This window comes from Thamnophis sirtalis, unplaced genomic scaffold (genome assembly GCF_051295495.1).
Source record: "Thamnophis sirtalis isolate CommonGarterSnake01/CBP01778 unplaced genomic scaffold, rThaSir2_p1.2 scaffold_6, whole genome shotgun sequence".
Lineage (NCBI taxonomy): Eukaryota > Metazoa > Chordata > Lepidosauria > Squamata > Natricidae > Thamnophis > Thamnophis sirtalis.
The window spans coordinates 2,357,358-2,385,069 of record NW_028261386.1 but is presented as its reverse complement, the minus strand read 5'-3'; the positions used below and the strand labels follow the sequence as shown (position 1 = coordinate 2,385,069).

Here is a 27,712-nt window from a genome sequence, read left to right as displayed (position 1 = left end):
TGGTAGGCTCCATTATGGTCATTAGACTATCTGTATAACTCTTTATAATTACTGTATTTTTCGGACTATAAGACACATCTAGATTTAGAGGAGGAAAACAAGAAAAAAAATAGTTTTTGGCCTATGTGTGTCCCATTTTCGCCCTCCCCGACTCCCAGAAGGAGTTTGTAGGCCAAAAACAGGCCCATTTTTGGCCTCCCGAACCCTCCATGTGTCCCGTTTTTGCCAAAAAGGGTGAAAATGTGATGCACAGAGTGTTTGGGAGACCAAAAACGGACACGTATTCGGTTTATAAGACACACTGAAATTTTCACCCACTTTTTTTGCAGGGAGGGAGGGGGAGTGCATCTTATACTCCAAAAAACGGTATGCTTTGGTCATTATATGTCCCATTAGGTTCAATGCATACACTTTGAAAGTCTTGAATTAAAAGCTTTTCCCTTCCTTCTCCAGGGACGGGAGCACCGTTGATCAAGAGTATGGCCCTGCCTACACTCCGCAGACACATACCCCCTTCGGTATGCCCCCCAGCAGCGCCCCGCCAAGCAATAGCGGCGCTGGGATCCTTCCTTCCCCTTCCACCCCCCGCTTCCCAACTCCCCGGACTCCAAGGACGCCTCGGACTCCCCGCGGGGCGGGTGGGCCAGCAAGCGCGCAAGGCTCCGTCAAGTATGAGAATTCCGATTTGTACTCGCCAGCCTCGACCCCATCCACCTGCAGGCCCTTAAACTCGGTCGAGCCGGCGACGGTCCCGTCAATTCCCGAGGCGCACAGCCTCTATGTGACCCTCATTCTGTCCGAATCGGTGATGAATCTTTTCAAAGACTGTAACTTTGACAGCTGTTGCATTTGCGTTTGCAACATGAACATCAAAGGTGCTGACGTTGGAGTTTACATTCCAGACCCAACCCAGGAAGCCCAGTACAGGTGCACGTGTGGATTCAGCGCGGTCATGAACCGGAAATTTGGCAACAGCTCGGGATTGTTCCTTGAGGATGAGTTAGACATCTTGGGCCGCAATTCGGAATGCGGCAAAGAAGTGGAGAAACGCTTCGAGGCCCTTCGCACGGCTTCCGTCGAGCAGAGTGGAAGCTTGAAGGAGGCGGACCGGCTTCCCGACGAGCTGATACTTTTGTTGCAAGACCAGTGCACCAACTTGTTTTCGCCGTTTGGAGCGGCAGATCAAGACCCCCTGCCCAAAGTCGGCGCCACGGGCAATCTGGTGCGGGCCGAGGAAAGAGACTGTTGCTACGACTGCTATCTCGCATTGGAACACGGACGCCAGTTTATGGACAACATGTCCGGAGGGAAGGTTGACGAGGCGCTTGTGAAGAGTACTTGTTTGCATCACTGGTCGAAACGAAATGGTAAGTGCCTCAGTTTGCCGATTGAATGAAAGAATGTGTTTTAATTCCACGTAAAACATTGATTTACAATAGCAATAGCACTTAGACTTAATATACTTCCTTGTAGTGGTTTCCAGCCCTCTCTAAGCGGTTTTACAGAGTCAGCCTCTCGCCCCCAACAATCTGGGTCCTCATTTTACCCACCTTGGAAGGATGGAAGGTTGAGTCAACCTTGAACCTGCTGAGATTTGAACTGCCAAATTGCGGTCAGCAGAAGTAGCCTGCAGTACTGCACTCTAACCATTGCGCCACCGCGTCTCATGTGAACAGTTGGTTGACAAAAAATGGCAAAGAAACAAGAGCTTGCATTGATGATGTTATCTAGTTTGGTAATGAAATGTCTGCAGGAAAAAAGCCAAGCTCAGAGAGCACCGGGATCTCACAGTTTAACCCTGAGCTACCAATATTCTTTTCCATCAGAAACAATAACTTTCTTATCTGTTCCTAATTTTCTAGAACAGTGTTTCTCAACCGTGGTAACTTTAAGATGGATGGACTTCAATTCCCAGAATTCCCCAGCCAGCCTTGCTAGGGAATTCTAGGAGCTGGTCTTCACATCTTCAAATGGCAAGGTTGAGAAACGTTATTCTAGATCAGTGTTTCTCAGCCTTACCGAATTTAAGATCCATAGATCTCAACCCCCCCAGAATTCAGCAAGCACTTTGTTGGCTGGGGAATTCTGGGAGTTGAAGTTCACGCATCTTAAAGTTGATAAGGTTGAGAAACGCTGATCTAGAATAACGTCCTGGGGGAATGCTGGGAATTGAAGTCCACGCCTCTTCCAGAAGACAAGAACAGCAAAAAAAACCTAATAGGAAGTACAGGTAGTCAGTCCTTGACCTACACTCAGTAGTTTAATGACAAGTTACAAAGGGCCCCCGAAAGGGACTTACAACCCAGTTTCGAAGTTAGGAGGTGCATCCTTCTCCGGCAGTCATGTGACCAGATTTTGGGCGCTCAGCACTGCATTGGCCTGTATCTATGGACATGATCATGTGCATGCAATTTGTAACAGTTTTGCCAAAAACATCCCTGGTGTTTGCTTAGTAACCACCGGGAAGAAGATCATGAAATCAACTCCAGTCACACAGTGACCGTTCATGACGATCTTAATTACTAGGCTCAGTTACGGTTGTAACTGGAGGACTATCTTTATAGGAAGAACGTGTAACAGGTGGTAAAGGGTTTAGTTAAATGTGGGATCATTTTTACTTTTCATGTTTTTTAAAAGATAGTATTTGAAAGCTGTCCCAAAGGTGCTTTTTTCAACTGGACTTTCTTTCTTTCTTTTTTCTTTGAAGAAGTTTTGCTTCTCCTCCAAGAAGCTTCTTCAGCTCTGACTGGATGATGGGGAATGGAAGGGTTTATATTCCTTGCAGACAGCTGGTCATTTGCATCCTTTTAGAAGGTCCTTGAAACACCTTTGGGACAATCATGACATGGATGACTTGAGAATCTCTACAGACTGAAAGCCAGTCTGTTTTTTTTTTTTGTTTTTTTTAAGTATTACTGGCTCTGGGGGAACCTGGTTCAAATCCATCCCCAGTCAGAGAAGCCCCAATCCCTTTCTCTCTCAGCCCAGCTTAATGGGTGAAGCTGTGGTTGTGGGAAAGCACAAAAGTGTTACGCATGCCACCTTCAAGTTCCTGAACGAAAATTGAGATATAGATCTCATAAAATATTTATAAACATCTCTAAAGTAATTCTTGGAGTGTGATAAAATCAATACGGAACAATAAAGTAAAACCTAATAAAAAAACAAATCTGGATTAGAAACAAAATGCAAGCTGATACTATCACTAAACTTGCGGAAGCAAGCCAGAAGAAGAAAAGATGAACATCTGGAGTAGAACATAGGTGTGATTTGCGACTGATGTCCTCATCAGCCATTTTAGCAGTTGTGTTCTGCAGCCTCTGTGTCATCAACACCATCCTCAACAATTATAGTCTTCGGTGTCATCTCAGTGGGAAGTTAACGACTTCATACACAATTCTCGTCAAAGTTCAGGAATGTTAGAGCTGTTTAACCTACAGAGTTGATCCTTTAGGTTAGAGATAATTTTTTGACTTCTGGCTTCAATTGAGCCCAAAATTTCCATTGCTAACAAGGACAGCTGTGAAGTGAGTTTTTGCCCCATTTTACGACTTTTCTTGCCACACTTGTTTAAGTGAATCGCTGCCTTTGTTAAGTTAGTAACTCGGGTGTTATGTCAGTCTGGCCTCCACCTGGACTTTGCTTGTCGGAAGGTCGCAAAAGAGGATCAACGTGACCCCGGGACACTGCAATGGTCATAAATGTGAGTTGGTTGCCAAGGGTCTGACTTTTGATGATGTGACCATGGGGATGCTGTAACAGTCCTAAGTGTGGGGAAACGGTCATAACGTCACTTTTTTCAGCGCCATTTTAACGGTCACTGAATGAACTGTTGTAAGTTGAGGGCTACCTGTGCTTGGAACCCCAGTGACAAAAGAGGAATGTGGGAACGGTATTTAATCAACTTTGAGATTTGGGATCCTTCAGTCTGCAGAATGATCTGTTTCAGTTTTAGCAGTCTGCATTCAGTCCGTTACAAGCAACCCTCAATTTACAACCATTTGTGAAAAGATAAAATGGCACTGGAAAAAAAATATGACTTGGGATTCTTGTTTGCAATTAAAACCGTTGCAGCATCCCTGGGGTCACATGATCAAAATCCAAAGATTTGGCAACTGGCTCATATTTATGACAGTTGTAGTATCACATCATCCGCTTTTGTGTAAAGGTAAAGATAAAGGTTCCTCTTGCACATAGGTGCTAGTCGTTCCCGACTCTAGGGGGCGGTGCTCATCTCTGTTTCAAAGCCGAAGAGCCAGCGCTGTCCAAAGACGTCTCCATGGTCATGTGGCCGGCATGACTAAACGTCGAAGTTACCCGGAACGCTGTTCCCTTCCCACCAAAGGTGGTTCCTATTTTTCCTACTTGCATTTTTTTACGTGTTTTCGAATTGCTAGGTTGACAGAAGCTGGGACAACTAACAGGAGCTCACTCCGTTAGCAGGAGTAGCGCTAGGGATTCGAACTGCCGACCTTTCTGATCGACAAGCTCATTGTCTCTAGCCACTGAGCCCCCGCGTCCGTTTTTGTGACCTTTTGACAAGATTCACTTAACAATCGTGTGACTAACTTAATACATGAAGTGATTCGTTTAACAACTGCGGCAAGAAATGTTACAACATGGGGCAAAACCCACTTAAGTGCCTCGCTTAAACAATAGAAATTTGGGGCTCAGTTGTGGTTGTAAGTCAAGGACTACCTGTAGATCTTTAAGGAACTCGTCAGAACTTAGTTTGCATAGATCAGGGGTGAGCAATTGTGGCAACTTTATGACCTGTGGACTTCAACTCCCAGAATTCCTGAGCCAGTATGGCTGGCTCAGGAATTCTGGGAGTTGAAGTTTCCAGGCTATAAAGTTATCAGAGTTGCCCTGGTATAGATTCCTATGAGCACAGTCTGAATAAAGTACTAAATTGTTAGCCGTTATTGCTCCAAATTGATATAAGCTTTACAGTACAAGTTGTGCTATGTTAGAGAGAGCAATCCTTGCCCTCTCCAGCCAACAGCCAAGGGGAAGTTATGATTTTTTTTTTCTTAATTTGTAAGAATTTTTTTCTCACGAGACAGCAGGCTTGCAGTAGAGATCCTCATTTGATCATGGAAATTTCCACAGGGATGTTTTGTAATTTATCGGGGATAAAGTCTTGGATTTTTCTGGCTTAGATATTTTTCTCCCTGCTCCAACTTGTGGAAACAAGAAGGTCATCACTTAAAAGGCCGCACTCGGTGTCATCAGAGTGTGTTAGCTTTAAATAGATTGAGGAGGGATAAAATAACCCTCTACAGGTATCTGAACACACACACAAAAGGCCAAGATCTGATTCCTGTAATTCCTATAATTCTACATGGTTTATGTTATAGGAAGGCCAGTTCCTCTTGAACCTCCAGAAAGAAAATGACTGACAAGAATTATTTGATAGTGAAACCAACGGTCCCTGAGATGTTGAGCTCTAAATTTCCTTCCTTCCTTCCTTCCTTCCTTCCTTCCTTCCTTCCTTCCTTCCTTCCTTCCTTCCTTCCTTCCTTCCTTCCTTCCTTCCTTCCTTCCTTCCTCGCTTCCACCCGTCTTCCTTCCTTCCTTCCTTCCTTCCTACCTTCCTTCCTTCCTTCCTTCCTTCCTTCCTTCCTTCCTTCCTTCTTTCCTCCCTCCCTCCCTCCCATCCCTCCATCGGTCCTGGAAGAAATTGACTTCCAAAGCTGAAAATGCCCCCTTGCTGCTCCTGAATCCCGAGTCTCTTGATCTGTAAGGCCTGGCCTTTAGAAATATAGCTGCTAACAATTAGAAGCAATGGTCCATTCTCTGCTTTCCAATTCATCTGTGAATGATTTTTTTTTGTGTCCTTCCAGTTGTAGACGTGAGCATGCAGTGTTCTCAGGACATCCTTCGCATGCTGCTCTCGCTCCAACCAGTTCTTCAGGATGCCATTCAGAAAAAACGAACGGTTCGATCTTGGGGTGTGCAAGGGCCCCTCACGTGGCAACAGTTTCATAAAATGGCTGGACGAGGCTCTTACGGTAAACATTGTCTATGAGACATGACTGTCCTTTAATCCAGTGTTTCTCAACCTTGGCAACTTGAAGATGTCTGGACTTCAACTCCCAGAATTCCCCAGCCAGCATTCGCTGGCTGGGGAATTCTGGGAGTTGAGGTCCAGACATCTTCAAGTTGCCAAGGTTGAGAAACACTGCTTTAATCCAGGGGTCTCCAGCTTTAGCAACTTTTAAGAGTGGTGGACTTTAACTCCCAGGATTCCCCAGCCAGCAAGGAGTTTTGAAGTTCACGAGTCTTAAAGTTGCCAAAGTTGGAGACCCCTACTTGAATCGACTCTGTGCTGGGTTTTTCTTTTACACTGTCTTAGCTTTTATGTATAGAGAAGAAGAATCCTGGAAACAGTTTAAATGATAGTTACAGAATTGTGGCAAGATATTGGGCATGAAAACTGTCCAGGGAGGTTTGATTTGATTTGATTATATTTATATGCCGCCCTTTTCCCCCCGAAGGGGACTCAGGGCGGCTCACAATTCAAATCAGGGAAGGGGGGTACAGACAAAAAATAAAAAACGAAACATAACAATACATAATTTAAAAACACACAACAGTCATACCATTCGAGACGGGGGCAACAGCTCTTTAGCCCCAGGCCTGCCGGAACAGCCAGGTTTTAACGGCTTTGCGGAAGGCCTGGAGGGTGGTGAGGGTTCGAATCTCCACGGGGAGTTCGTTCCAGAGGGTCGGAGCAGCCACAGAGAAGGCTCTCCTCCGGGTAGTCGCCAGTCGGCACTGGCCAGCGGATGGAATTCGGAGGAGGCCTAATCTGTGGGATCTAATCGGTCTAGTGGAGGTGATTGGCAGCAGGCGGTCTCTCAAGTACCCAGGTCCAATACCATGAAGGGCTTTATAAGTGACGACTAGCGCCTTGAAGCGTATCCGGAGACCAATAGGCAGCCAGTGCAGCTCGCGGAGGATAGGTGTTACGTGGGTGAACCGAGGTGAAAATTGGAGGCATATAAATGTGAGAGGAACTGCAACACAGCTCTAATGTTGTGCTGCCACCTCAAAATACAATATAACAAACCACGCAACATTATTTCATAGATTGTGGTGAAACCCTAGTTTGCCCAGTAAATAATTGCCTGCTTGAGTCCGGCAAACGATGGGCATTTTCAATTCTGATCTCCCCTCCTTTTATAACTACCAAATCCAAGCCATGAGGAACATGGTGCCTAAAAGTAAATCTAAACTGCTTTGTTGGAACATTTCGGCGATTTTAAGTTTTGGCGATGAAACAGGGTAAGTAAGGATGCCCACAGAGGAGGTAAAGGAGTGTTTGTGTGTGTGTGTGTTATCCTGTGCGCCGCTTGGAAAATCCAAGCATGGGTTTAACTTTTGTCCATTAGCCTTGAGACTGAGTTAGAAAAGTCTTGGCCACGCCCCCTCTAGTTGGTATAGCTCAGCTTTTTAACTCAGTCTAGCAGCCTTGGACAGACGTAAATAATTTTTCTAGAGAAACATTATTTGAATTTATTTCATTTAATTTCTGTATTTTTCGCTGGATTAATCCTACACGACTAAGAGTTTTTATTCTGATTATTTGGCTGTGGGTGAGTGTGCTGGACGTGGACAGGGCAACCTCAGGCAAATGGCACGACCTGTCTGCTTGCTGTAGAGCCTGGGGCTCAGATTGGTCGTGGCATTTGCGTGACATCCTTGTATGTGGGTCGTCGTTCCAGTTTACTGCGGATACTTCTGCTGGTAACTAGGGCTCTGAAACTTCTGCATGCTTCTGTGGCATTGGATTTGGGTGACTGAGCTTTGTTATAGATATACATTGGGATGCTAGGAGCTGTGATTTCTAAACTGGGAGAAGCACTTCAACAGATCCCAATTACAGTGTTAAACCTCTCGGTCCAGAGTTCAGTGCTACCCTGTTTCCCTGAAAATAAGACCTCCTCGGATAATACCGTATTTTTCGGAGTATAAAACGTACCTTTTTCCCTCAAAAAAGAGGGTGAAAATCTGGGTGCGTCTTATACACTGAATACAGCACTTTTGGCCTCCCGAAACCCTGCCCCCTCCCCCAAAATGGCCATGCAGAGCCTTTAGGAGGCTTCCAGAGAGCTCCTGGGGGCTGGGGAGGGCAGAAATGAGCAAAAAATGGGCTGTTTTTTGCTCAATTTTGCGCCCAGCCCCATTAGAGGGCTACAAGCCCTCTAATGGCTATTCATGCCTGTTTTTCACGTAAAAATGGGCCGTTTTGGGGAGGTTTGCAGAGTACAAAAACTTTTTTTTTTTGCCTCTTCAAAACTTTGGTGCGTTTTATATTCTGAAAAACACGGTAAGGCTTTTGAGCACATGCCCTCCCCCCAACATAAGCCCTCTCCTTAAATATTGCAACACAGCAGCAGCCATGAGGTGACCACGCTGGCCACCTCCTGCATCTCAAAAATAATAACACTTCCCCGAAAATAAGGCCAAGCCTTATTTTATCGGGTGTCTTATTTTTGGGGAAACATGGTAGGAACAGCTAAGATCCTGTGTGAAACCCCCAAAATCTCTGGAACATTGTCTCTAGAAGAGGAGTCTCTAGAACAATGATGGTGAACCTTTTTGGCACCGAGTGCCCAAATCGGAATGCGTCTGCATACGCATATATATGCACATGCACCGGAGTGCCGGAAATGCAAAGACCAGCTGACTGTTGTGCATGCATGCGCCAGCCAGCTGCTCTCTGGGTTTCCGGCATGTGCACCAGCCAGCTTGTCTTTGTGGAGCACCAGAAACCCAAAGACCAGCTGGCCAGCACGCACATGCCTGTTTTTTGGCCATTTTCGGGGCTGTTTTCAGGCCGTTTTTCCAGGCCACTTTCTGGTGCTCCGGCATCTGTGAAGACCAGTGTGCTGGAAACCAGAAGAGCAGCTGGCAACATTGCGTGTGCCCACAGAGACGGCCCTGCGTGCCATAAGTTCACCATCATAGCTCTAGGATGAAGTCTCTAGAAAAGGACCTGAGATTGGGGAAAATGCATATCACCCGTAGGCGTGAGAAGGGGTTTCTTTGGGGGGGGGAGCTTGCTTAATTATCCAGTTGAATATTATTTATTAAACTTAATTATTCAGTTGAAATAAGTTGAGCTGAAGCTCAAATACTTTGGACAGCTAAAGAGAAGGGAGGTCTCCTTGGAGAAGACCCTGAGGCAGAAGGAGAAGGGGGAGATGGTTAGTGTATCATTGACGCAATGAACATGAATTTGGACAAATTCCGGGAAACAGTGGAGATTGGTGTGTGTGTGTGTGTGTGTGTGTGTGTGTGTGTGTGTGTGTGGTGTGTGCTGTGGTGTGCTGTAGTCCATGGGGTCACGAAGTGTTAGACATGCTTTAATGACTGAACAACAACAACAATTATTCCATAGCTCTCTCGTGGAGAGAAGATTTAGATTTAGATTTGCTTTATTTATATGCCGCTCTTTTCCAGGAGGGACTCAGGGTGGCGAACAAATCAAAAGGGAAAGGGAACATAGAACACAATACAAATAATTAAAATAGCCAAGAATCACACAACCACACAGGTTGAGAGGGGAGGGGAACTCATCAACCCCAGGCCTGCCGGCAAAGCCAGGTTTTGACGGCTTTTCGGAAGGCCTGGAGAGAGGTGAGGGTCCGAATCTCTGCGGGGAATTCGTTCCAGAGGGCCGGAGCTGCCACAGAGAAGGCCCTCCCCCGGGTAGTAGCCAGGTGGCATTGGCTGGTAGACGGAACCCGGAGGAGGCCGACCCTGTGTGATCTAATGGGTCTTTGGGAGGTAATTGGCAGCAGGCGGTCTCTCAAGTACCCAGGTCCAATACCATGAAGAAAACTCCATGCAGTCTGGGACATTGACTCCATTATCAGAACTAGTAGTTTTACTACTAGTAAAGATTTAGTTTTACTAGTAAAACCTTCATTGTGTTGTTTCCAGTCTATTGGAAGAGGGTGTGTGTGGTTTGAGCCGATTTAATCAAAGAGAGCCACTTTGGTCCAATGATTAAAGCACCATGCTAGAAAGCGGGAGATGGTGAGTTCTAGTCTCAGCTTACCATGAAAGTCAGCTGGGTAACTTTGGGCCAGCAACTCTCTGTCTCTCAGCCTAACCCCACCTTACAGGGTTGCTGTTGTGGGGAAAATAGGGAGCAGATAAGGTGTAAGGTTGGCTATGTTGTCTGCCTTGACTGATTTCTAAAAATAATACTTGTAAAATAGCTGTACAAATAATAAAGGCAGAATATGAATTAAATAGAATAGAATAGAATTCTTTAATTGGCCAAGTGTGATTGGACACACAAGGAATTTGTCTGTGGTGCAGAGGCTCTCAGTGTACATAAAAAGACAAGATACATTCGTCAAGAATCCTAAGGTATAACACTTAATGATAGTCAGGGTACAAACAACAAAGCTACAAGTATAAGTGGGAGGAAATGGGTGATAGGAACGATGAGAAGACTAATAGTAGTAGTAATGCAGCCTTAGTGAATAGTTTGACAGTGGTGAGGGAATTTTTTGATTAGCAGAGTGATGGCATTCGGGGAAAAACTTTGTCTCTAGTTGTTCTGGTGTGCAGTGTCCTATAGCGTCGTTTTGAGGGCAGGTGTTGAAACAATTTATGTCCAGGATACGAGGGGTCTGTAGATATTTTCACAGCCCTCTTTTTGACTCGCGCAGTGTACAGGTCCTCAATGGAATGCAGGTTGGTAGCCATTGTTTTTTCTGTGGTTCTAATTATTCCTCGAAGTCTGTGTCTGTCTTGTTGGGTTGCAGAACCAAACAAGGCAGTGTTGAGGTGCAGATGACGGACTCAATAATTCCTCTGTAGAACTGAATCAGCAGCTCCTTGGGCATGAATGAAATCAAAATGAAATCAAAAATCAAAATCCATCAATGGGCTCAGAATTAGATTCTTGGAAAAAAATTTAGACTGCAATGGTGCTTTCCAGATGTTTTGGAGTGCCAATTCTCAGAATCGCACAGAAAACTTTCCTTGAACTTGAGAACTCGTCTGAAGGTGCAATGGACAAGTTTTATATTAGGACACCTGGGAAAACGAGATATTTATTTTTTATTTTTACACCCCCCTCTCCTTCTAGGAACCGATGAGTCTCCTGAACCACTGCCCATTCCAACCTTCTTGTTGGGGCACGATTATGACTTCTTGGTGCTGTCGCCTTTTGCCTTACCATATTGGGAGAGGCTAATGCTGGAGCCCTACGGATCTCAGAGGGACATCGCCTACGTGGTGGTGTGTCCGGAGAACGAAGCGCTGCTGAACGGAGCAAAGAACTTCTTTCGAGACCTCACTGCAGTATACGAGGTGAGGAATTTAAGGGCACGGGAGTTCCAGGGCCCCTCTCCCACCCCCACCCCCTACCCCAAATGAACATCCATCAACCCCTGCATTCCAGCTGTCAGCGGAAAAGTCCTGCAGGGCCCTCTCTGAACAAAGCAACTAAAATGGATGGCCGAGGAAGATAAAAAGCTGCATCTTACGGAGGTGCCATCCTGTGGCTGCATTTTGTACTGCCCTCCTGCGGTACGGCTACAGACCTTGTAATTTGGGGGATGCTGAACTCTTTGTCTTTTCCAGAAGGCCCAGATGGCATGACTTCCTTAAATATATCCTGGTAGTCCTCGACTTAACAACAGTTAGTTTAGTGACCATTCAAAGTTACAACGGCAATGAAAAAATGTGACTTTTCTGACCGTTTACCACACTTACACAACCGTTGAAGCATCCCCATGGTTAGTGATCAAAATTCGGACACTCGGCAACTGGTTCATATTTATGACGGTTGCAGTCTGTGATCCCCTTTTGCGCACCTTCTGACACACAAAGTCAGTGGGGAAGCCAGACTTACCTAACAATAATAATTCATTTAACAACTGTGACAAAGGTCGTAAGATGAGGCAGAAAGTACTTAAAAGTCTTGCTTAGCAACATAAATTTTGGGTTCAATTGTGATAGTAAATCGAGGACTGCCTGTCTTTTAAAACGTTTTGAGCCTCCCTCCCTGTCAACTTCTCTTCCAGGGTACAGTGTTATTCCCAGGTTTATTAAGGATGGGAGGGGAAAGTAGTTTGATTTGACCTTGTTTTACAGTGGTTTTCCCCAGACACTCTTACCTGTCACATTAAATAGCTTCTTGACGGTTGCAATCACACAGCTTCTTAATTCAGGGCCCAAATTAACCTGTTTCCTGGGGTTTGCCATACATGGTGGATTATTAACTAGACAGACAGACTGAATTTGTAAATATCATGTGACAACGAAACAAATCAACTCAGTTAAACAAGCATAATAATAGGGTGCCCATGGAACTCCCCAGATCCTGAAGTGAACAGGTCAAGTACATTGTGTGAATCCGGCCAATGTTTAAAATGGAAAAGTTTCTAGCTTACCAAAAAAAACAAAACAAAAAAACGGCATGAGATACACTTTGATGTACATTATGCAATAAGAGGTCTTTCAAAGTAAATTATCCATTGTGCATGCATTCAAAATGTGAAAGTTTTACATACTGATACCACAAGAGGCAAAATATAGAGTATACCACATCTTATTCTGTAAATGTGCCACCTCTTTAAAGACAACCACTTTCGCTAGTCTTAACGTCGTTCTGTCAACCCTCCTGAGTCAACCAAACCGGAAACATGGCAAAATGAACTAATCAACTAATTCTAGTTTATTGTAAGCCTACATTATGGATAACATTAACTATTGACTTAATGACCACAGTGATGGCCAAAATGACCATTTTACGGCCTTGGGGGGGGGCACGATTGCCAAGCAAATCACTGCAGTTGTAAAGTGAATCATGTGTTCATTAGACTTTTTCTAACGTTGTTAGTTGCGAAGTTGTGTCCAACCCATCGCGACCCCATGGACAACGTTCCTCCAGGCGTTCCTGTCCTCTACCATCCTCTGGAGTCCATTTAAATTCCCTGCTACTGCTTCGGTGATTCCATCCAGCCTCCTCATTCTCTGCCGTCCCCTTCTTCTTTTGTCCTCCATCTTTCATCATCTAGCATGAGGCTCTTCTCCAGGGAGTCCTTCCTTCTCGTTCGGTGGCCAAAGTCTTTGAATTTCCTCTTCTGGATCTGGCATTCTAAAGAGCAGCCAGGGTGGATCTCCTCTAGGACTGACCGGTTGGATGGCCTTGCAGTCCAAGGGACTCAATACAGGAGTCTTCTTCTCCAGCACCAGAGTTCAAAGGCCTCCATTCTTTGGCATTCCTTGTGGTCCAACATTCAAAGCCATCCATTGCAACTGGGAAAACACTTTTGTTGCCTTTTGTTCTAACCTACCCTAGAACTAAATTATACCCTGCCAAGGGGACATTCAGTCCAAGAGAGTTGGACTCTGTCTACTCAGATTCACATTTATTTACCATGCCCAGTAATGAAGAGCAAAATGGACAAAGTAATCAAATATAATTTGAGGGTGAGCAAAAAAGCCTTTTGCATCTAAGGCTACAATTTTTCAACCTAAATTACTACCATGGAACGTGATGCAAAGGTTTGCTCAAAAGCAGGTAAACAAAGAACGGCGTTCAGCGGCTGCCAAAGTAAACTACAGAGTAAATTCTAAAGTACTTTTAAATTCACCTCTCTTGCTTGATTGCTCACCTGCGTTCCAACTTTTGGCGTTGTTTGACGAGAACAGTAAAGGACCCAACATTTGGGGAAGGCTTATTTAATAAAAAGGACACTTGTTTCTCTTTACCAGCACAGATACTCCTCGACTTACAACAGTTCATTTAGTGACTGTTCAACGTTACAAAATAGACAGCCCTGAAAAAAAGTGACTTATAGCCGTTTTTCACACTTAACGACCATCGCAGCATCCCTGTGGTCAAGTGACTCATATTCAGATGCTTGACAACTGACTCACACTTAGGATGCGAAGCAGTCCTCGATTTACAACAGTTCATTTAGGGACTGTTCAAAGTTACAGCGGCAATGAAAAAAGTGACCGATGAGCATTTTCACACTTATGACCATTGCTGCATCCCCATGGTCACGTGAACAAAATTCAGACACTTGGCAACCGACTCCTATTTATGGCGGTTGCAGTGTTCCGGGTTCACCTTTTGCGACCTTCTGACAAGCAAAGTCAATGGGGAAGCTGTATTCACTCAACAACTACGTTACTAACTTAACAACTGCAGTGATTCACTTAGCAAATGTGGCAAGGAAAGTCGTAACAGGGGGCAAATTTCTCACTTAGCAACCTAGATTTTGGGCTTAGCTGTGGTTGTAAGTCAAGGACTATCTATAGTTCTGGACTTACGGCTGGTCGCTTAGCAACCATTCAAAGTTATGGCTACTTACAACCCAGATTTGAAGTTCCAATAATACAATAATACAATACAATAATACAATGTCCCTCCCATTCCTCCAGTCATGGGACCGAACTTCAGGCACTTGGCAACATGGCCACATTTGTGGCCATTTGCAGTGTCCTGTCACGTGACCACATGTTCCGCCTCCCAACCCCACATTTCCTTTTTTTTTTTTTTTTTTTGCAAAACTGTGTCCCTAAAGAGCCATTGGCTCATGTAAAAAACACAGATTAATTTACCGTATTTTTCGGAGTATAACACGGACCTTTTTCCCTCAAAAAAGAGGCTGATAATCTGGGTGCGTCTTATACACTGAATACAGCATTTTTTGCCCGCGAAAACCCTGCGCCCTTCACCAAAATGGCCGTGCAGACCTTGTAGAAGGCTTTCAGAGTGTTCCTGGAGGCTTGGGAGGGCCGGTTTTTTTGCTCAATTCCCCCCCCCACAGGCCCCCAGCCCTCAGGAGCAATCTATAAGCCTCCTAAATGCTATGCATGCAATTTATTTTGACAAAAAGGGCTGTTTTTTGCTCGTTTTTGGAGGCCCCCACCCCCCAGGAACACTCTACAATATATTTTGGGAGGTTTGCAGAGTGCAAAAACTTTTTTTATTAATTTCCTCTTCAAAACTTTGGTGCGTCTTATATTCCGGTGCATCTTATACTCCGGTGTGTCTTATACTCTGAAAAATACGGTAATTGTGGTGATTTGCCAATGACCACTGCAAGAAAGATTCTAAAATTTACAACTCTCATGACTTATAACCGGCATGGGCTGGCTCCATTAGGGTCATAACTCCCTGCATTCTTTATTCCCCAGCATATGCTCTTTAAGATGGGTTAGGAGAGGGGTGAGAAACCTTTGACCCGAGGGCCGGATACGTCACATGCTGGCCCCGCCCACCCCCATTTTAGCACGGGGGGGGGGGGAAAGTCATGATAAGTCATGTGACAACAACGTGACGCCGTGAGTTTGACACCTCTGGGTTAGGGTAACCTTGGTGCATCCGGTTGGGTTTTTGAGTCCGTTGGGCAAGGATCCGTCAACCAGTGCTTCGGATTCACTGTGCTTCCCTCCTGGCGTCTCTTCTTTTGCAGTCCTGCAAACTCGGCTTGCATCGGCCCATCTGCAAAGTCTTGCCCGACGGGATCATGCGAGTGGGATCCACTGCTTCAAACAAACTCTCCGAGAAGTCGGTGGCTGAGTGGTTCTCGCAGACGGCTCACGCCAACAAGGAATCGTTTTCCAGGCTCAAACTCTACGCTCAAGTCTGCAGATACGATCTGGGTATGGTTTCTATCCCACTCACCCACCCACCAATCCTCCATTTCCTCCCCCCCCTTAAAGTTTGCAAAAATAACAAATAAATACAAGTACTTGGAACAACGTTGAACATTTTTACGATGCTGGCATTCGAAAGTGGCAAACTCATCCCTGCCCTTGGCTGTGCAGACTATCACTCTGATATCTTGGGCAATTATCCTGTGTGCTGCTTGGAGAGTCCAAGCATAGGTTCAACTTCTGTTTGTCTGCCCAATGACTGAGTTATTTTAAACTCTTTAGCCACGCCTCCTAGGCTTGGCTGCCTTCAGTTTCTCAACTCAGTCAAGCCCATCAGGTGTGACTTTGACTCTCTCCTCAATTGCTGAGGAGAAAAAGAGAAATTGTACCTTAAATTGGATCTTTCAGCAGCAGCAGCTTCACAAAACTTCAAAGGCTAGTAGCAGTTCTGAATTGTCAAATTGTCTCATGCTAACTACGAGCAACAGTGGCTCGTTCGCCATGCGTACAGACTATCCCCCCAATATCTTGAGCAAATTTATTCGTGTTTATTTGACACACCTCTCCTGCATGTAGCTTTGATCACAGCTGTTATTGAGACTAGTCTGCTAGTCGGACGTGGGGTAAAAAACCCCTGCATTGCCATCTTGTGTCCAGTACACAGGGTCCGAGAGCGATATTTTGCTGCAGCCCCAAAAGTTGAGAAGTCCTTTTGGTTTCCAGCTCCTTGTCTGTTTCCACACCGCACACACCCCGCCCCATGTCCTGCATATTTGCCACAAAAATGCAAAGCTTTGCAGAGCATTTGGGGTTGTGTACTAAGGTGTTCGGGTCATAGTAGCTCATGGGGAACATTGAGAGGTGCAGAGTGGTTTCCAGCTTACAATTGCAGGTGGAAAAATGGACGAGGTAAGGTAACCTGTCCTTCAGGAAAATGTCTCCGCTTTGGAGATTGACTTATCTTTCCCGCGAACTAAAATTTTCGAGCACTCTCAGCTGAATGGATGCTTCGTTTAAATCAGGGGTCTGCAAACCTCGGCAACATTAAGATTTGTGGATTTCCACTCCCAGAATTTAAGACTTGTGGACTTCCACTCCCAGAATTCCCCAGACAGTGCTGTCTGGGGAATTCTGGGAATGGAAGTCCACAAGTCTTAAAAGTTGCCGAGGTTTGCAGACCCCCTGGTTTAAATAAATAGCAATGATACCAGAAGGCGTCTGGTTGAATCAGCAAAAATAAAGCCACTGATTTCTAGGTCCCAAAGGTACTTTTTCCAGCTGGACTTTCTTGTTTCTCCCCCTCTCTCTTTGAAAACACTTCACTTCTCATCCCAGAAGAAACTTCATTCAGAAAAAAAAAACCCTCCAATTCCCTTTTGGAAAAAACCAGTTTTGGGACCTAGAAAGCAGTTGAATTTTGCTGATTGAACCGGACCTCTTGAAATATCGAATTTTTTGGAGTATAAGACACATCTTTTTCCCCAAAAAAAGAGTGTGGAAATCTGGGTATGTCTTATACACTGCATACAGTAATTTTTGCCTCCCGAAACCCCGCCCCCTTTGCAAAAATAGCCGTGCATAGCCTTTAGGAGGCTTCCAGAGTGCTTCTGGGGGCTGGGGAGGGCACAAATGAGCGAAAAACAGACTGTTTTTTGCTTGCTTTCGTCCCTCCCCAGCCCCCAAGGTCACTTTATAAGCCTCCTAAAGGCTATGCACCGCCATTTTTGCATGCCCCCCTTTTTTTTGACAAAAACCAGCCCGTTTTCGCAACAAACGGTCCATTTTTGGGAGGTCTGCAGAGTGCAAAACCTTTTTTTTTTAATTATTTGCCTCTTCAAAATCTTGGTGCGTCTCATATTTTGGTGCGTCTTATACTCCGAAAAATATGATATGTTCTTCAGAAGCGAAACATTTTCAAGGAAAAAAACGCAAGAAAAAAAAACCAGTTGCCTTTTGGAAAGGGGGGGGGGAAAGCACCTTTGGGACAACCACGACCTGGTTGATTTAAGAATCTCCGTAGACATTGATTTCTATGTGCCTTTTTCTGTTTCAAGGTCCTTATCTTGCTACACAGCCATTGGACAATTCCTTGCTTTCCCAGTCCAACCTCGCTCCTCCCACCAGCCATCCTGCTTCCATCCAGCCTCAGGTTGCAGGCAGCTGCACTCCATCCTCCACCTCCAGTAATGCTGCTGTCCCGATGAATTCGAGCAGCGCCATCACCTCCGCTACCACCACTGCCAGCTCCACCTTGACCACAACCGCTGCTTCATCCTCTTCTTCCAGCCTGGGCAGCGCCATGCCAGCCAGCAAGGCCTCTTCGTTTCCACCTTTCGGCAACATGAACAATGCAGCCCCTTCCTCCCTTTCCACGCAGAGCACGGCCGTCCAGAATGGGCAGGCAGGGATACAGCACCCGCAGCAAACAGCAGGGATAACCGGGGAGGTCTTACCTGCCCCGACGCAGCCGCATCCGGAGGTTTCCGAAAGGTAACATTTTTATTATTCCAACTGGCTCTGGTGAACAGGTAGTCCTCGACCTATGTCAATTCCTTTTGTGGCCGTTCCAAGTTGCAACACGGAATGGGACTATCCTTCACAGCCAACTTGCTACGGGACAACTCGCTACCGCCATCTTGCTGTGAAGCAACTTGATGCGGGGCAATTTTAATCATTCTATTTTATTATTTAAAATAAATAAAAAGCTGTTTTCAATTTTGCTATTCGCATTTCATTCTGTCCCTCCTTTTTCATTCTTTCTTTAATGATGCCATTCCACCATTTCTTGATATTAGTGTAATGCTTGTTCTGCAGCGAGTTGTCCCACAGCAAATTGGCCATGAGGAGTTATCCCATGGCAAGTTGGCTGTGGTGAGTTGGCTGTGGCAAGTTGGCTATAGCAAGCAAGTTGGCTGTGGCAAGCAATTTGGCCATGGTGAGTTGGCCCATGGGAAGTTGGCTGTGGTGAGTTGGCCCATGGGAAGTTGGCCATGGTGAGTTGGCCCATGGCGAGTTGGCTGTGGTGAGTTGGCCATAGTGAATTGGCCCATGGGAAGTTGGCCCATGGGAAGTTCGCTGTGGTGAGTTGGCCCATGGGAAGTTGGCTGTGGTGAGTTGGCCCATGGGAAGTTGGCTGTGGTGAGTTGGCCATAGTGAGTTGGCCCATGAGAAGTTGGCTGTGGTGAGTTGGCCATAGTGAGTTGGCCCATGGGAAGTTGGCTGTCGTGAGTTGGCCATAGTGAGTTGGCCCATGGGAAGTTGGCTGTGTTGAGTTGGCCATAGTGAGTTGGCTCATGGGAAGTTGGCCGTGGTGAGTTGGCCATAGTGAGTTGGCCCATGGGAAGTTGGCTGTGGTGAGTTGTCCCATGACGAATTGGCTGTGGTGAGTTGTCCCATGACGAATTGGCTGTGGTGAGTTGTCCCGTGGCAAGTTGGCTCTGGCAAGTTGGCTGTGGTGAATTGGCCATTGTGAATGCCCCATGGCGAGTTGGCTATTGCAAATTGGCTGTGGTGAGTTGTCTCATGGCGAGTTGGCTATGGCAAATTAACCATGGCGAATTGTCATAGACCTGTTACAAAAGTAGTGAAAAAAGTGATTTATGATTGGTCCTTCCACTTACAACTGTTGAAGCATCCCCAGGATAAGATGATCAAAAGTCAGGTCCTTGGCAACCGGCATGTATTGATGATGGTTACGGCGGCCCAATAGCAATAGCACTTATATACCACTTCATAGTTCTTTACAACCCTCTCTGAGCGGTTTACAGAGTCAGACTCCAACAATTTGGGTCCTCAGTTTACTGACCTTGGAAGGATGGAAGGAAGGCTGAGTCAACTTTGAGCCAGTCAGGATCGAACTGTGGACAGCCGGCAGTCAGCAGAAGTAGCCTGCAATACTCATTCTGACCACTGTGCCACCACACAGATAATCCTTGACTTACGACTATAATTGAGCCCAAAATTTCCATTGCTAAGCGAGTCAGTTGCTAAGTGGAGTTTTGCCTCATTTTACGATCTTTTTTGCCACACTTGTTAAGTGAATCACTGTTGTCCTTAACCTAGCAACATGGTGGTGAAGTGAATCTGGCTTCCCCATTGACTTTGCTTGTCAGAAGGTCACAAAAGGGGATTGTCAGGGTTCCGATCGATGCCCTAAAATGTCAACTCCCGAAGCATTCCTGACCTGCTCTCGGGTTGTCAGGGATCCCATGGCTATAGGATACTACGATCACATGCTACTTGCTGTGTGTCTGAATTCTGACTGTGTGACCATGGGGATGGTGCAACAGTCGTGTGAAAAACGGTAACAAATCCCTTTTTTCAGGGCGCAGTGGCTCTGGCTGAGACGCTGAGTTTGTTGATCAGAAAGGTCAGCAGTTCGGCAGTTTGAATCCCTAGCACCGCGTAACGGAGTGAGCTGCTGTGACTTGTCCCACTTCTGCCAACCTAGCAGTTCGAAAGCCCGTTAGAAACTACAAGTAGAAAAATAGGGACCACCTTTGGTGGGAAGGTAACAGCGTTCCGTGCGCCTTCGGCATTGAGTCATTCTGGCCACATGACCACGGAGATGTCTTCGGACAGTGCTGGCTCTTGGGCTTTGAAACGGAGATGAGCACCGCCCCCTAGAGTCGGGAACGACTAGCACACATGTGCACGGGGAACCTTTACCATTACCTTAGTAACTTCGAAGAACAGTCATCAAATGAATGGTTGTAAGTCAAGGACTGGCTACCTGTACTCCTCCTTGGAGTTTTGGGAGCTCTATCTCTTGCATGGGAGGAGCAGAAGTCAGCCTTGTTGAATGGCAAGCATTGCACAGGAGTCTGTTTCCATACAAGAGAGAAACTGCCTGCATCTCACTGCCGTTCTGTTTGCAATCTCCTTCCAGCACTATGGAACGGGACAGAGTCGGGATCCCGACCGATGGCGATTCCCACGCAGTCACCTACCCGCCTGCCATTGTCGTTTACATTGTGGATCCTTTCACGTATGAAAAGAAAGAAGAGAACAGCTCCTCAAATGTCTGGACTCTTGGTCTTCTCCGCTGCTTTCTAGAAATGATCCAAAACCTTCCTCCTCACCTTAGAAGCATCGTGGCTGTTCAGGTAAGCCGCTGAATTAAAGTAAGCCGCTGATCGTGGTTTTGCCTGGTACCTAGATCGCACACATGCGTAGGTGAAGTTTTGCTCGCTTGCGCGGGCCACGCACCAATTATTCACAGCCTAAGGGATGGGGGCCCTGGTATAGATGAAAATGACACCCCCGACATCCATGCTAGGGTTTTTTCTTGCTTTGGAATGGGGTATATTGTTTAGTGACTGCAAGGGTCTGTGCCAACGTTGATTGGCATACTAGCAAAACGGGCAATGTTTGGGTCTCGGCAGATGGCTGTTCCGCTGGCCTTTTCCTTCCCAAGTGCCTTCCGCATTTCAGTTGCACATCTCAGCATGCATGAGAAAACCAACAGATGAAACAGTCTCAATCACACAGAAGGTCTGTCAGTACCCCGTTTTCCTGAAAATAAGCCCTTCCCAGATAATAAGCCCAATCAGGCTTTCGAGTGCATGCGCTAAAATAAGCCCTCCCCCAAAATAAGCCCTCCCCAAAAATATTACAATGCAACACCAGCCATGAGATGACCACGCTCTCCGCCTCCTGCACCTCAAAAATAATAAGACCTCCCCCAAAATAAGGCCAAGGGCTTATTTCGGGGGTCAAAAGGAAACAAGGCCCTGTCTTATTTTCGGGGAAACAAGGTACAACCTACCAAAGTGTCTATCCTCTGATTTGTTATTTATTATTTGGACTTCTAAAATTGCAGAAAGTATTGAGGGGGGCGTGTAAAAATCACCTTACTTGTGTAACAGTTAGGTTTTGTAGTCAACTTTATTTCTTGGTGTGAGGGGAAAAAAAGTTGGCGGCCAAGGGCAGTGTTTACTTTTAGTCTTAGGAATGGTCTTTAGTTAGTTAGTTAGGAAATTAGTTATTAAATTTGTTCACTGCCCATCTTGCCACAATGTGACTCTAGGCAGCATAGACTATTAAAATAAAACCATAAATCTATGTCTAAATATGTAAAAGCTAATGAAAAATCACAATAAAATATATGTGTAGAAAATGATGGAGAAAAGGGAATTTACCGAGTTCTAATGGGATGCTTAAGGGGACACAGTGGCTCGGTGACTAAGAGGTTGAGCTTGTCAATCAGAAAGGTCAGCAGTTCGAATCCCTAGCACTGCGTAACGGAGTGAGCTCCCTTGACTTGTCCCAGCTTCTGCCAACCTAGCAGTTTGAAAGCATGTAAAAATGCAAGTAGAAAAATAGGAGCCACCTTTGGTGGGAAGGTAACAGCGTTCCATGCGCCTTCAGCATTTAGTCATGCAGGTCACATGACCACGGAGGGATCTTCGGACAGCTCTGGCTCTTTGGTTTTGAAATGGAGATGAGCACCGCCCCCTAGAATCGGGAACAAATAGCACATATGTTCGAGGGGAACTTTTACCTTTACCTTTAATGGGATACCTGGATGTGGGAATTTTAACATATTCTCTCTTTTTTTTAATAGCACTGAAGTCATAGCAGTGTCCTAGTATGCCCAGGGTTGTCTATTGCTGGCATGGTAGTTCAAATCTTGAATAGGATTCTTGCCTCACACGGCATCTGCTGGGACTCACTGTATCGATGGGGCATAGCATCTTCCCCTCCCAAAGTGTGCCAGTCCAGTATCTGATTTATTTCATATAAACCAGTGGCCGCCAACCTTTTGGGCACTCAGGCACTGCTTCCATGGAGAGAGGTTTTTATGTGGATCGGAAGTGGCATGGTTTCGCGTGCTGCCTGCATCCCGCAGATGGGACTTCACTTGTTTGCAAGGCCAGGCTATTGGCATGCTATGGCCCGATGCCGGTTCATGGATCAGGGGTTGGGGATCCCTGAGATAAACGATGCTGAGCTTCAATGTTTAGATGGCCTAGACCCAGGAGCGTCAAACTCAAGGCCTGGGTATTTTTTGGAGTATAAGACGTACCTTTTTTCCTCAAAGAAGAGGCTGAAAATCTTGGTGCGCCTTATGCACTGAATACAGCATTTTTTGCCTCCCGAAACTCTATCCCCTTCAACAAAATGGCTGTGCATCACTTTTAGGAGGCTTTCAGAGAACTGCTGGGGGCTGGGGAGGGCAGAAATGAGTGAAAAATTGTCTGTTTTTGCCCCCTCCCCCAGCCCCCAGCAACACTCTATAAGCTTCCTAAAGGCTATCCATCCCCTTTTTTTGGCAAATACGGGCCCATTTTCGTGAAAACGGGCAGTTTTTTGCTCGCCCACTCCCCAGGAGCACTCTACAAGCCTCCTAAGGGCTATTCATGCCCTTTTGTTTGGGGGGGAAAAAACGTTTTTTTGCAAAAACGGGCCATTTTTGGGAAGTTTGCAGAGTGCAAAAACGTTTTCTTTTAATTTTCCTCTTCAAAACCTTGGTGTATCTTATACTCCGGTGCATCTTATACTCCAAAAAATATGGTAGTTCTGGTCCACGGGGCCGCCCTTAAACAGCGAGGACTGGTCCACAGTGCCTCTACCAGCGAAAACGGAGCTCAGGACTGCTGCGTGCTAGCCTCCTAAGCTCCGTTTTCATTGACAGAGGGTTGCAGGAGGCCGTTGCAGCCGAAAACGGCGCTCAAGAGCCCGTTTTTGCTGGCAGAGTGCTCAGGCCACCCACAGGTGCCCCCGATATGAGTGATAGCGAACTGGCCATGCGCCCCCTCCCGGCCCACAAGGTCAAACACAACCCTGATGTGGCCCTCAATGAAATCGAGTGTGACACTCCTGGCCTAGACTTTGGTATCTGAATATAGATCTTTTTAACAGTCATATTTTATTGTGCTTTTTTAATCTAGGGGGAAATGTTAATGTATATGAAAGCCCATGTATGATAATGCCACATGGTAAATAAATAGTATGCCCAGATTAATAGACATTTCTTTCTTTCTCTCTCTCTCTCTCTCTGGTGCTTAGCTTGTTCCTTGTCAGTATCTGCTGCAACCCGTCAAGAACGAAGACAGGCAGATTTACACCCAGCACTTAAAATCCCTGGCATTTTCCGCCTTTACCCAGTGCCGAAGACCTCTCCCAACGTCCACCAATGTGAAAACATTAACAGGGTTTGGCCCGGGCTTAGCGGTGGAAATGGCACTCAAAAGTCCTGATGTGAGTACTGCCAATGGGAGAACAAGGTGAAATTCTAGCGGAGTTTTGAGAAACATTAGCTGAATAAAAAAGGTGCTTCCGGATTATGAGCGCACACCTTGCTCTCGTTTGGGAAAGGTTTAGAATGCTTCTAAACGGGACACCGTCATGGGCAAGAGAGAAGAAACTGCTATAGAGGTAGTCCTCGACTTACGACCGTTGCTTTAGCGGCTGTCAGAAGTTACAGTGCCACTGAAAACTTGTGACTGGTCCTTGCTTGCTTACGACTCTTGTAGCATCCCTGCAGTCCCGCGATCTCCATTTGTGACCTTCTCAGACACCTTAAGTCGAGTCAATGGGAAAAGCCAGGTTCACTTAATGACCATGTGATTTGCTTAACTGCCATGGCAAAAAAAAAAAGGTCGTGAAATCGGGCATCATTACGCCATGACACGGCACCGCTTAGCAGTGGATGTTCTGGTTGCAGCTGTGGTCGTAAATCCAGGACTATGGGTAGTCCTTGATTTAGGACCACTATTGAGCTCAACATTTCTGTTGCTAAGCGAGATAGTTGTTAAGTGAGTTTTGTCCCATTTTATGACCTTTCCTGCCACAGTTGTTAAGGGAATCACTGCAGTTTTTAAGTTAGTAACACAGCTGTTTAAAATAATCCAGCTTCCCCATTGGCTTTGCTTGTGAGGAGGTCGCAAGAGGAGATCACGTAACTCCGGGGCACTGTGGCCGTCATAAATATGAATCAGTTGCTAAGTATCTTGAGTTTTGATCACATGTCTTACGAAAATGCAGCAATAGCCATAAGTGTGAAAAATGGTCATAAGTCACTTTTGTAAGTTTGAACAGGCACTAAATGAATGGTTGCGAGTCGAGGACTACCTGTGCCCGTAGCTTTTCTTTTCTCACATCTCTGCTCAACTTTATAATCATGTTCTTCAACGCCAAACTTGGCAACATGATTAAAATATTAGAATGACGGTCTATTTATTGCTAGGCCGTACTAAGTTTAACTAATGAGCTGCCTACTCGGCTGCTTTCTGTGCACAATTGAGAACGGGGTGTGGAATTAGCGATAGATATGAATGATGCATTTGTGAAAACAGAAGGTGGGTTTGGGAGAGAGACAAGTCTATTTTATTTTAAAAATATAGGACTTAATGACTGGAAAACATAGCTAACGTTTCCAATATTCTGTCCCCCCCTCCCCCTCTGTGTGCGCTATGCAGAGACCTGAGTGTATTAAACTCTACGCTCCACCTTTCATCCTGGCTCCTGTCAAAGATAAACAGACTGAGCTGGGGGAAACATTTGGCGAGGCCGGGCAAAAATACAACGTGCTTTTTGTGGGCTACTGTCTGTCTCACGATCAAAGGTGGCTCCTCGCATCCTGCACAGATCTCTACGGAGAACTTCTGGAAACCTGCATCATAAACATTGACGTACCGAACAGGTACACCAATATCCTTTCCTCATTTTTGTGTGCGCGCGGAATGTTTTGAGATTGTTAAGTCAAATAGGGGACAGTGGCCTTTTAAGATCATTTAGCAGCCCGTTTTAACGGAAGAGTCAGATGGTTTATGTTGCAAGTATAAGGACAATAACAAGAGTTCTCTTGGAATACGTTTCTATAAATCAGGGTGTCCTAACCTTGGGCAATTTTAAGACCCGTGAACTTCAACTCCCAGAATTCCCCAGCAAGCCAAGAATTCTATAAATTATCAACTAACAACAGATGAGTTCTGTCTATTCTCCTCCTGTTTATTTATTTATTTTCTTCTTTTTCGGAGAAAATACACTATGAATTCTTCTCTTCCAGAAATGATCTTATCTCATTTTTATGGTGTGCTTATATTACTATGAAAGTTTTTATGCTGGTGTATTTTACTCCTATTTGATAAGAAATCCTTCCTTCCCTCCTTCCTTCCTTCCTTCCTTCCTTCCTTCCTTCCTTCCTTCCTTCCTTCCTTCCTTCCTTCCTTCCTTCCCACCTGCCCACCCACCTTCCTTCCTTCCTTCCTTCCTTCCTTCCTTCCTTCCTTCCTTCCTTCCTTCCTTCCTTCCTTCCTTCCTTCCTTCCCACCTGCCCGCCCACCCACCCTCCTTCCTTCCTTCCTTCCTTCCTTCCTTCCTTCCTTCCTTCCTTCCTTCCTTCCTTCCTTCCTTCCTTCCTAGTTTCCTGCCTAACTTCCTTTTTTGGCTCTCTTTCATTTTTAAAAAGTAGGAAAGAGTAGGAATGCCATCCATTTTGTAAGGCGTGCAGGGTTGTGTTTTTTTGTTGTTTGTCTGTTTGTTTTTGCCCTCTTCGCTTATTTATTTTTTTCATTAAATTTGTATGCCACCCTTCTCGCCATCAAACAACTCTGGGCCGCTTACAAAATAAAAACAACAATATAAAATGTTAAAACGTTTAAGTTAACATAACTGAGTGAGAGGAAGAAATTCAGTAAAGTTTCAAATTTGAAACGGCTAACTTTAGAAAAAAAATACAACAAACGTACTGTTTGATTTTGACTATGAAGATTCTCAATCATCCAGGTAAGGATAGTTGATGCGCAAAATACATTGCAACGCTTATTGCAAAGCCTCTCAACTATCAAACGACAACCCGGCCTTCACGTGGTGCCCCCCGTTCCCACCAATCGGGCTCTGGCGTCCCCTTGGGTATATCCAGCCGAAACAGCTTCCATGGATCACCGTATACAGTGGCGTCAAATTTCCATGGAAGTCGCCTATACCCACGATGGGTGAAGAGGCGTCAAGTACAAGTACAAGTACAATCATCCAGGTTATGCTTGTCCCAAAGGTGCTTTTTTTTTCAAGAGGCAACTGGACTTTCTGGTTTTACTTTGAAGACGTTTCGCTTCTCATCCCAGAGGCTTCTTCAGCTCCTCCTTTTCTTTTCCTTCAATGAAAAACAAGTCCACTTGCCTCTTGCAAAGGCGCCTTTGGGAGTACCATTGGATTATGTAGCAGGCCAAACTGTTCTTTTTGGGGAGCAGCTGAGGAGGGCGTGGACAACTATGTAGGAGAAGGAGAGACAGAGCCTGGGGCAGGAGTCAAGAGAGGAATCAGCCTGGAGTCCTTACGTTCCCACAAACAGTCCCAGTCCAACCCCTTTGGAATTTCATTGATTTTTTTTTTTGACTTTCATTGATTTTTATATAGTGCCAATGTAGTGCTGACTGTTAGCTGACTAGATTCTTGTGTAAAGGCATGAGCAATAAGTCAACCTAACTGGAACTTAACGTGTGGTCCCCATTCTTTGTGCCTGAGATGCTATTTGCCAAAGAACTTTCGTTTTTCAACAGGGCTCGTAGGAAAAAAGGATCTGCTCGTAGGCTCGGTCTTCAGAAACTCTGGGAGTGGTGCTTGGGTCTTGTCCAGATGAGTTCTGTGCCATGGAGAGTTGTAATAGGACGTCTTGGAAGAATCGGCCATGGGGAGCTGAAAGGTACTGTAGAAGCCAGCCCTGAAATGGTGATATATAAACTGTCTAAACCAGGGGTGTCAAGCTCATCCGGCCCGTGGGGTACTTAGATCTGGGCCACGGGGCTGCCCTGAAAACGGCAAAGGACCAGCCCACGGTGCCTCTGCCAGTGAGAAGGGAGTGAAACAGTGAAAATGGGCCCCATTTTCATCCGTGGGCGGTCCCTGGGCTTCATTTTCTCTGGCCATCGGGGCTGAAAACGGGACCAGTCTCCGTTTTCTCTGGCAGCGGGCTAGTAAAACAAACTAAAAACAAAACTAGAGGAGAAATGTTTCCCCTTTTGCATTTGAGCATGCAAGAAGGGACAGGAAAGGAGAAAAGAAAAGAAAAAGAAAAAGAAGGGAAGATGGGAAGAGAGCAAGGAAGGAAAAAGAAGGAAAG

The 27,712-nt window shown here is 45.6% G+C and overlaps 1 protein-coding gene across 3 annotated transcripts in view; it reads left to right on the top strand.

Annotated features, from left to right (window-relative positions):
• Window positions 1-27,712, top strand: part of MED13 (mediator complex subunit 13) — a 158,563-nt gene that overhangs the window by 114,918 nt on the left and 15,933 nt on the right. For all 3 annotated transcript variants that reach the window (XM_087717103.1, XM_087717101.1, XM_087717100.1), the window contains exons 16-24: window positions 454-1,367; window positions 5,847-6,014; window positions 11,117-11,340; window positions 15,465-15,654; window positions 17,703-18,138; window positions 20,537-20,753; window positions 23,659-23,850; window positions 25,071-25,294; window positions 27,153-27,295. In XM_087717103.1, coding sequence (XP_087573229.1) covers window positions 454-1,367; window positions 5,847-6,014; window positions 11,117-11,340; window positions 15,465-15,654; window positions 17,703-18,138; window positions 20,537-20,753; window positions 23,659-23,850; window positions 25,071-25,294; window positions 27,153-27,295 — 2,708 coding nt within the window. The remainder of the gene's footprint in view (window positions 1-453; window positions 1,368-5,846; window positions 6,015-11,116; window positions 11,341-15,464; window positions 15,655-17,702; window positions 18,139-20,536; window positions 20,754-23,658; window positions 23,851-25,070; window positions 25,295-27,152; window positions 27,296-27,712) is intronic.